Source organism: Solanum stenotomum, chromosome 11 (assembly GCF_019186545.1).
Source record: "Solanum stenotomum isolate F172 chromosome 11, ASM1918654v1, whole genome shotgun sequence".
Classification (NCBI taxonomy): Eukaryota; Viridiplantae; Streptophyta; class Magnoliopsida; order Solanales; family Solanaceae; genus Solanum; species Solanum stenotomum.
Genome location: NC_064292.1, coordinates 55481127 through 55492157, shown reverse-complemented (window position 1 = coordinate 55492157; position 11031 = coordinate 55481127). Strand labels below are relative to the sequence as shown.

Below are 11031 nucleotides of genomic sequence, written 5' to 3'. Positions count from 1 at the left end.
ATTAGGACTCGGGGCAACTATCGGGAGGTGTAGAACGGTCATTTTATGAAAATTTCCAAAAATGACCTTTAGGATCATTACATGTACAAATTCTTAGTACTTCTAATGGAGCTTGCAATGAGAGAAGGCATGTTGGAATCTTCAAGGAGGCTAAAATCAATGTTTTGACGAGTTCAAATGTTTGCAAGTTAATTAGTAACTACGATCATTTTTATGATCTATAAAAGTTAGGATTACATAAATTTTATACAATAGTAGGGGTCAAACGTGCAACGCACGTTTCCAAGACTAGTTACCTCAAAAGCATGAACTCCTAACTTGAATGTTAAATTACTATAATATCCCGAACTTATGTTGTGACTTTTTCGATGAGTTGTGACTTTTTCGATGAGTTGTGACTTTTTTCGAAGGTTTGTGATTTTTCGATGAGTTGTGACTATTCCAAAGAGTTCTGACTTTTTCAAAAAGTTGTGACTTTTTCAAAGAGTTGTGACTTTTTCAATAAGTTATGACTTTTTCAAAGGGTTGTGACTTCTGGAAAAGGTCATGAATTTTCAGATAAGACACAAAGAACATTTGTTCATACTACCCTTTGTTGAATATAAATAGAGGGGCTTCCTCTCATTTTTTAACCACAATTTTTTTAATCTTCTACTATCTTCTTTTCTTGCATTTAAATTTTTTTTGTGTGATTTATTGTCGTTGAGTGAGTTCGAAGTTAAGCGGAATATGAAGTACCACAATTCTGATGAAGTAGGCCGTTCTATCCTAAGAGGGTATATTCCATAACTTCGAGTACTTGAGGAAAATAATTTTGATGATCTAATAAAAAAAATTTCTTAATATATACATTAGTATATAATGTTCCAATATATGAAGTTAACATGATGTACACTAAATTCATTTGTTTTTGTTAACAATTTCTCTTGTGATGTAGATATATGCTTCTGAATATCTCTTCCAAAATTTAGAGAATTGTCACGATTTGTTTTTGATGCTCAAGACAAAATAATGACTTTATTTATCAATGCTACTTATGTGATTTAGACTCTCAGGAAGTTTGCTGCAACATAGTTATTATTATATAATTAAACATTGCCCTTTTGTTTACTTATTTACTATTTCTTAATATTTCAATATTTCAGACGAAGAAAAGTTCATATGACTTGTACTAACGCCAGTTGAAGTTTGTATTAGTTTAATTTTTATTATTTATTTAATAGTTAATTTTATGAGATAAATATTTTCATTAATGCAAATATTTATTTTTATTTGGGTAGGTATTTGTATTTAAATTAAAGTATGTATGTCACAAATGTATTATAAAGTTAACAAGATCTTCTAACTTCAAAATATATTATTTTTAAAACACAACAAATGTGAAAATATGTGAATATATAAAATGTAGTTGTTCTCTTCACATGTTCATATGACATCTAAACAATTTAACATGGAATACACATGCAAAGAACATATGGTTAGATGACAAGAAAAATACAAAGCAAATATTAATGTCTATAAGGTAATATTAGTGAGATAAGACTAATTACATGATTGAACCTCATCAAATTGAAATAAATATATACATTATTGCATTTAACTAATAAATTTTTTTATTGATCATCTTCATATGTTTGCGTGAATAAGAGATATATATGACGATTCACATTGAACATTCACAAAAGAATCTGCAATATTATTTTTTGCTAAACTTATTATTCAAATCTTCGCTTAAATAAGCAGTACTATTTACTATAACATATATTTTTGGAATTGGTAATCACGTGCAACGCACTTGTCAAAAAACAAGTTACCTTAAAAGCATGAACTTCTAACTTGAATGTTAAATTACTATAATATCTCTAACTTAGGCTGTGACTTTTTCGATGAGTTGTAACTTTTCTGATAAGTTGTGCCTTTTTTCAAAGGTTGTGATTTTTCGATGAGTTGTGGCTTTTACAAAGTGTTGTGACTTTTTCAATAAGTTGTGACTTTTCCTAAGGATTGTGACTTCTTGGAAAAGTCATGCCTTTTCAGATAAGACACAAAAAACATTTGTTCAACTATCCTTTGTTGACTATAAATAGAGGGGCTTCCTCTCATTTTTCAACCACTATTTTTTTTAATCTTCTACTCTTCTTCTTCTTATATTTTAATTTTTGTGTGTGTGATTTATTGTCATTGAGTGAGTTCAAAGTTTAGCGGAATATGAGGTACCACTATTCTGATGAAATAAGTTGTTCTACCCTAAGACGATATATTCCATAACCTTGAGTACTTGAGGAAAATTATTTTGATGATATAATAATTACTTTTTTTCTTAAAATATACATTAGTATGTAATGTTCCAATATATGAAGTTAACATGTAGTCTAAATTCATTTGTTTTTGTTAACAATTTTTCTTGTGATGTAGATGCATAAATAAAGAGAGAAACTTGAGATGAAAGGGAGGACGTCAAGTTCCTTTGTGTTGATACTCAATTGAGGAAGCTTTGTTTGTTTTGGCAACTCAACAATTCTCACATGCTCAAAAATCATTCATAATATAATGCAACCGTAGCCCACAGGAAAACAACAAAGTAGACAAGGTCATCATCACTTTTCATCTTACCATTTCACCCATTGAGTTATTAGTTTTTGATGGTAAGTCCACTATTTCAAAAATAGATTTTCACTTTTACTTATAATATGATTATATAGCCATGATAAAAAATATTTTTTAATAGATATGTAAGTAAAAATGAACAGAGAAAGTAAAGCGTTTGGTGACAAGATTTCAATCAAATGGAACACTAGAGTTAATATAGCATGAACATATATTTTTTGTCTTCCTTCTTCATTTGCTATGAATTGTGTTCCATATAAATTTTTTCCTATTTGTATATTTATATTGAGTATAAAAAAAATTTTAAGTAAGAATTTCCTGTTATTTTGTGTTTATTTTAAACTAAGAAAATATTATGTCACAAGATACACTCCTTGCTAGCTATATAAAATTAGATAAGAAAATAGTGATTGGTTATAAAGTGATCTTAAATCAAATTAAAGATTCTATAAATAATACATTAAATTTTATTCATCTATCAATTTTTTTAATTGAAATTTTTTAATGTTTTATGTTACGATACAACTTCTATAATATACTAGATACTAGATACTTTCATTACACAACAACTATATGATAGGTAGGCGGCAGAAAAAAAGGAGAAGACTACAATTCCATAAAGATAAGGTAGAAACTTAAAGAAATGAAATATTTTTTTATTATAGGTGATGTTGTTCATATATTAACATTTAATTATGCTACTGAAAAAAAAAATAAAAATATATATATATATATATAACAAAGAATTGGTCAAGCTAAATATTTGACATACATTATAACAACATTTCCCTTTAACAACCTAATTTTCTTTAGAACTAATTTTTGATGTTATATTTTTTTTTTATCTCTATAACATTCTACTTATAACAGTGTTGACATTCACCATAGAAGTACCCTTTTTTCTTAAAATTACCTCTCTATGATACCCTTACTCAAATATTATTTGAGTAAAACTATTTTCTAAAAAATATATATTACGTATAAAGATAAAATATTGAAATATTTATGGTAATGGTTATGCACATACTAAATTTCAAGCATGAATATTTGAAAGAAAAATTGTACTTAAATGATATCCATAATTTTTTATCAGAACCTTAAAAGGAAAGACTATTGGTGACCTTTTTTATATTGATGTTTTTTTTCTTATTATGTTGGTTAAATTTGTTTACAAAATTGAGTGAAACAAAACATAATACTGCTAAAGAAATGTCACTTTCTTCCCATATTTAAACTTTGAATATATTTTGAAATGTACCAATTAATGATATCCGGTCATTTTGATCTAAAAAGACAAGTAACTCTATGACAATCTGTAATAATGATTTAAAATCACTTTTCTATGTTCTTTCAATTATAATCATTTACTAAAAAGCTTCAATTTAGTAATATTATTTCCATTTTACAACATCGTATAGTATGTGATACGATACACACGTGCCGTGAAACTAGTATAATAAAAGCATATGAGCTGCTGAACTAGATTGAATCACACAAGAAGGATTTATGTGGTCTAATCCAACATCACATATTTGTTTCCCTCTCTCACTCTCACTTAGCTTCTCCCTCAAACTTATGCTATTCTGTCAGCAAACCTCACTTGTCGTTTTCCACCTTAGCTTGCTTTTACAAACAAACATAAGATAACTCCTATTTGAACTACACTTCTTCAGCAGAACTTGATGGTTGGGGAGAAATTATTTGAGCTCGAGCGTTGGAGCTACATTGGATTCCGAAGCTTCTTTTATCCACCTGTTTTGGCAAAGTTATCTTGCCATTCATCTGCAATTTATCTATTTGTCAGAAAATGGAAAACGTAATTATATTTCGAAATGAAATTTAATAAGAATGAATTTTTGCATACCCAAGTTGTTTCTCAGAAAACATGTTCCCAGTTTGTTGTAACAAACTAATCCGAAATCATGAATTATTGAGGAGAATCAAACTCAATAATTCCAATATTTAATCTATAATCCCGGGCTTGTGGGAAAGAGCTGCAAGAGTTGCCTTTGTTTCTTAGAAGAGGAGCAACTTGCCTCTTCTTCATATCTGCTATTCCTTATCCCAATGCAAAGCTCAGATTCATCTTTATACAGCAAATGAACTCCAAATTTCCTCCTTTCTGCAAAACAATCTGCTACTTCAAAATGATCTGTTACTTCAAAATCATCTGTTACTATTAAAGGATGTGTTGCTTTAAAATCATCTAACTTAATGCACCCATAGTCATTTGGTGTTTTTTCATTTGCATTAGATGCATCCCATAAGCCACCAAGAGGTACCAACAAAAATTTAATAGTATCTTCATTAATATATTCTGAATGGTTGGATAAGGAAAATTTCTGGGTCATCGACGACATCCCATCATCACATAAGGGAATCAAATGAGCTGTGAAGTCATCAATAAATATGCCAGTGTAACATACAGCAAATCCCAAGAACTTATCTGATTCATACCAATTCTCAGGCAAATTGATTGATACACGTTTGCCCATTCCATGATATTTGAACCAACTTGGGATATCCTCCCCCCAACTCCTAAACACTCTTAGTGAAAAGGAATCTGAAGAACATATGTCATGCTGCAATGATGACATATTCTGAAACAATGAATTACAGATCAAATCATTGCTCCAATCTGCATCTATTCTGTCTAATTGCCGTGGAAATTCTGGCAGCTGTGTAAGACTCTTGCAATCTGATAAGTACAAGTATTCAAGAGCACCAAGTTGGGCTATGCTTTGAGGCAAATACTCAAAATTATTTCCCCTGAGATGCAACACTTTCAAAGAGGATAAGGATCCAATGTCTTCCGGAAGTCCTCCATCTTTTATATTGCAGTAACTGAGATCCAGATATTCCAATGAGAGTAACCCTTCATTCACCTGAGGGAACACAAAGAACAATCTATCTTCTGAATTTACTTTTGTAAAATTCAATAATTTAAGGTTGTTCAACCGGACGATGGAAGACGGAGGTCGTGAGATTAGAGTATAGTTGGCATCAAGCTGCTCCAATTTTCCTAAATCACCTATCTCTTCTGGCAAGCTTTCAAGTTTTGCGCAGTTCGACACATCTAGCTTCACCAAACCTTTCAACTTACAAATGCTGCTTGGAAGAGCTACAAGATATTTCATTCTATTCAAATGTAGCTCTGTAAGATGAGCTTGGGGATGAATGATACATAATGGCAGTTCCCTTATCCCAGAGTCTGACATCTTAATCTCTAACTCCGGCTTCATTCTTCCGAGGATTTCTGGAAATTTCTTTAAACTATAGCAGAAGCTTAGATTCAGAGATTCAAGAGATTCCACATTAACATATGGAAACCTCTTAAGTCTTTCACAATAATTCAAATTTAAGTGGATCAGTTTTCTGGAACATCCCAAGGAATGATGAACCTCTTCAAGATTCATACATTCCCCTAGATACAAATACTCCAAGTTTGGCATCCCCTTGAAATCTGGTGTTCTCTTCAGGCTTTTGGAGCAACTTAGATTTAGCCTCCGTAGAGACGGCAATTGCTGCTATTCAAAACACACAAAGAATGATGAAAAATCACTAGAGTAGGTAGTAAACACCATTTTTTAGATTATTTAGGGAGGACATGGGAACAAAGAAATTTAGGAAAGATACAAGTGTTAATTTTTACTGCTTTCTACTTGGTGTAAAGATTGAAGTTTGAATAAAGAACATGTTGGTTGTTGACAAAAAAAAAGATCGAGCTGATATTGGTGTTTACCTTTTGTAAGCATAATTTAAATTCCAATTTAAGAAAATAAAAAAATAAAATCTTGATCTTGAAGTGAAAAGTCATTAAACATCATACCAACCAAATAAACATATATTTAAGATGACTCACTCAATATATATTCTATGAAAAAATACAATTTAATTTCTTTCAATTATATTGATCCCATAAAAGCAAAATTATTATTTACAAATGGAAAGTATGGATAGATAAATTCTAGAAGATAAAAAGTGGATAGCAATTCATACATTTAACATGAGAATATACATTGCACCAATGCAAAAAAAGAATATTAAAATTGGTTGAATTGGAGATTTAACTTGGGTCAATTGAAGATCCTTTTAAAATGGGTTAAGGCTTGGATGGGTTGAGATCGATCCAATTTTTAATTATCTTAAGTCAAATCAATAAAATTCTGGATGCATTGAGTGGATTGTCTATATTTGACAACCCTAGTTTTTAGTACCATGCCTAAATACAAAGTAATGTTAAACTTGTTTTGAAATGATATAAATAGAATTGTTGCAGAGAGACAACAAAGTATTAAATTCAGATGCAATCTAATATCATCGAAGAAAATAGTTGTTCAGAATGTACACCTTCAATAAATAGAATGGTACCTTTGTTTCATTCCATAAATGATGCAACGAACTCCACCGGAGATCAAGATGAACAAGTCTTCTGGGATTAAAATATTCTGGCAATAACTTCCAAGGATAGTCATGCCAGACAAACCAACACAAGTTGTTGGGCAGGTACTCAATGGAGTCATCATGGCAATTAGAGTCAGACGAAGAGGAGTAAGTTATCCTACTTAAGTCATTCTCATCACATATGCATAATATCCTAATCCTTTTCATATTTATCATTGCATCTTTGCTAAAGTATAGTTTTTGAACATAAGTACACCAGATTGCTTCCATTGCCATGATCCCCTGGTAAAAATATCATGACTCACAAATTATAACTTCACATATCGTGTAAAATTTGTTTACCAATATCACTACTTTCTTACTCCTCACATGCAAATGCTTAGGGATAAGGCATAAGTACCCTCTAGACTAAGAACAAAATCCCAGAGACACACCTTAACTAATCTAAGGTCCTATTACCCCCCTAAACTCATTTTTTGTGTAATTTTGTACACCTTTTGGCTTACGTGACACACTCCGTGACTCCACTTAAGTGAGGCGCGTGGGAGACGTTTGGAGGCTACGTAGGCCAAAAAGGTGTACAAAATTACAAAAAAAATAAGTTCAGGGGGTAATAGGACCTTATGTTAGTTAAGGTGTGTCTCTGGGATTTCGGTCATAGTCTAGGGGGGTACTAGTGCCTTTCCCCAAATGCTTAATATTATTTATTATTGCACTTGACTTATACTACTTTTTACGTAGTTTATAAATATATAAATTTCATTTCAAAAAATTTGAAGATTTCATGCGCAAATTCTCGGCCAAACTTTAATTGTTTGAATCTCGAAAAATGAAAAATGCCACATAAATTGGAACAAAGGGAGTGTTTATTATTGCACTTGAAGTTCTTGTAAAGGAACCATTACAAAAAATTAGGGTACAATATTAGTTACGTCTTTCTCAAGAAATATGTTAGCTCAAGAGAATAGCTTTGTGTAATTAATTCTAATTTCTAGTGATACATTTTTCTAGAAGTTTTTGTTAAATATCACGACTAATGTCAAAGTATAACTCTGGCGGAAGTTAGTCTCCCCAATTGTATTAGAAGAACTAGTCTTAGGTTGAGTCTAACTCTTGTGTGTGTATAAATACACTGAGTGCGTATGCAATCACTCAATAAATGAATACAACAGCAAAGCTTCACTCAATAAAATATAATTAATGATCAACAAAAGGTTACTCAGAGTAAATAGTTGGATAATATTAGCTTAAAAAGTTACTAATTGAGTTATTATGTACAAAGTATCATATGAATTTCAAGTTAATTTACAGAATGAAAGTTAAATTAAATATATTAAGCTGCTACTAGACTAACTCGTGGCTTGATAACATAAGATTAATAAATTTTGATATATGAACACTAAAAAATGAATATTATTGCAGTATTTAACCTAAACTTACAGTATTGTTGACCACATCTTCGAAATCTTCAATGTTCCACAGTCTACTAGGTTTTCCGGAATCTGTTTGCATGTTCACCACATATGTACCCATGTCTTGAATTAAGTCATGCATTTGAATTGTATTATATTTCGATATGAAGACAAGAGATTTCTCAATTAGACCATGCAATCTGATACGAGCGCCCAAATCATAGCTCTCAAGAATTTCAATGGTCTCATCTTTCTTCCACCCTCTAAAGAAGCATGCGATATCTAGAAATATCGTTTTCTCCTTATCTTGCAACCCTTCAAAACTTATTTTGAGGTTTTTAACAATGTCTGGACTAGATTCTCTCTTTATCATGTCTACAATTTCTCTCCACATAGTTTTATCTTGATTATGCAACCAAATACCCCACAATCTCAATGCTAAAGGAAGGCCTTTAGCATGACTTACTACCTCCAACGACAACTTCTTAATATGCTCATTTGGAGCTTCACCCTTGAAAGCATGTTGATTGAACAACCGAATAGCATCATGTTCAAGTAATGTAGTCACTTCATGTACTGCATTATTCATCCCTAAAATTTGTTTGTTTCTAGTTGTTGCAATAATTCTACTTCCAGGGCCAAACCAACAAAGATGCCCTGCTAAATATTCCCAGTGATCATGATGATTAATATCATCAAGCACAACTAAAACCTTCATAAAACGAAGTCTATGAGCCATCATACGCTTCCCTTCCTCCTTATTATTCACATATTTTTTGTCTTCCCTTAACAGTTCAGAGAGAAGGATGTTTTGTAGAGAATGCATTTCATTTGTCTTAGTTTCTTTTATATCCGCAAGGAAACTTGCACCCTGAAATTGAGGTGAGAGTGTATCAAAAACAGCTCTTGCTATAGTCGTTTTACCCACTCCCCCCATTCCCCAGATCCCCACAATGCGAACATCATTAGTTTCCATCTCTAGCAGGGATTTTACTTTCTCCAAATGAGTATCTATTCCCACAATATCTTGCAAATAAGATGAAAAAGTTTTGCATAATTTGGAAGAAACATCGTCAACAAGTTTCCGAATGCATTCCGATTCGATCCTACAAAAGTAAGAACAAGAAGTACTTAACACTATAAGTGCAAAATCATGATAAAAGGGACAAAACACATAAATTGAACTCCTCAAAATATTATATATGTAACAATGTCATTGAGTAATTAAATTGATATAAATATATAATCAACACAAGTGACTTTAGCAAGTAATTTAGTATACTTGGATGAACATAAAAATTATTCACTCGATAGAAATAAATTATTTAAGATTTGTTCTATAGTAATATTAGCTAGTATATATGTGTGGTTAGTCTTCATGATAAATAAATTTATGATTCAAATCATGTGTTTTCATCTCACCCGTCACGGATATCATATCCTTTTAGATTTGCGGCACCAGTTAGGGCAGTTCTCCATCCTTGCACCTTTTGCATCCCCTCAACATCATCCTTATACCTCGATTCGTGTTTGGCAAATGTTTCTGCAAAGCTCTCACTTTGGTATCGAACATGTGATGGATCCACATCATAGAAGACCGGTATGACTATTTGTCCATTTTCAACCTTGCATTCCATAATCTTTACTAGTTCATTCAAGCACCACCTTGACATTGCATAATTCTTTGAGAAAACGATTACTGCAACTTGAGACTCTTCTATAGCTTTCAAAAGTTCTTGTGAGATGGAATCTCCATGCTCTAGCCTTTTATCATCTTGAAAAGTGAATATTCCTCTATTTTTCAAACCTTCGTACAAGTGACCCGTAAATGTTCTCCGTGTGTCGGCACCTCTAAAACTAAGAAAGACATCATACTTCCATTGAGCACAGTACTGTGAATTACTTGCAAAAGAGGAAGAAGATGCCATGGATTCAATTATACGTCTGGAAAAAAAAACACAAATTGTGTGTACAGATTGTAGGTATGGTGATAGAAAGAAACTGAAAGATGATCTACTCTTTAAAAAAGTATATTTTAAAAAAGAAAGAGTGAATCAGATGGCCCTCTCCCTAAACTAATTTATGGATGAAAAAAAGTATATTTTGAAATTGTAAATTATGTTAATGGCTTTCTTTGTCACTGAAAGCAGACAACTTGACATTAAAAAACACTATGGGTCCTAATGAAAACAAAAGAATCAATTCTTTTTGGAAAAGAAAGAAGAGAAGATGTTAACAAAAAAAAGGAAAGCATGTCGTATAAATTGGAACAGAGTTAGAGTACTATTCCTCAATTTGCATGTCCTACCAACACATTGTGCAATTAACTACTCAAACTCTATAAAATATCTATCGATCCCCAAATTCATGAATTTACTTCATACGAGACTCATTCTTACATTATGCACAAAATCAAGTAGGAAAAAGAAAGTTGTGTCACTAGTTGTTCTGGTTCATTAACACCCACCTTGAAACTAACTAAACCAACTATCAGTTGTTACTTTTTCGAACTTTCACTATCTACTCAAGTAGATATACTTTAATACGTAGTAAATAATGATAGTTTAAGTAGAAAAAAGAGAACAATTAAAGTAGAATGTGAACCCCC

General features: G+C 31.5%; 1 protein-coding gene across 1 annotated transcript; it reads right to left on the bottom strand.

Moving 5' to 3' along the window:
* Nucleotides 1–4574: 4574 nt before the first annotated feature.
* LOC125846090 (TMV resistance protein N-like) lies at nt 4575–10443 on the bottom strand. The gene is made up of 4 exons (XM_049525541.1): nt 9846–10443; nt 8452–9529; nt 6979–7293; nt 4575–6131 (listed from the first exon to the last, which is right to left on the bottom strand). The coding sequence occupies exons 1-4, from the start codon at nt 10349–10351 to the stop codon at nt 4575–4577; spliced, it is 3456 nt and encodes a 1151-aa protein (XP_049381498.1). The 5' UTR covers nt 10352–10443.
* Nucleotides 10444–11031: the final 588 nt, after the last annotated feature.

Bases quoted from the DNA above. Each gene is read 5' to 3' on its own strand.
- LOC125846090 (XM_049525541.1), bottom strand. From the start codon at position 10,351: ATGGCATCTTCTTCCTCTTTTGCAAGTAATTCACAGTACTGTGCTCAA. The intron at 9,530-9,845 runs GTGAGATGAAAA...TTACTTTTGTAG, and splicing joins GGATATGATATCCGTGACGG to GATCGAATCGGAATGCATTC. The intron at 6,132-6,978 runs GTACCATTCTAT...TTTGAATAGCAG, and splicing joins ATTTATGGAATGAAACAAAG to CAATTGCCGTCTCTACGGAG.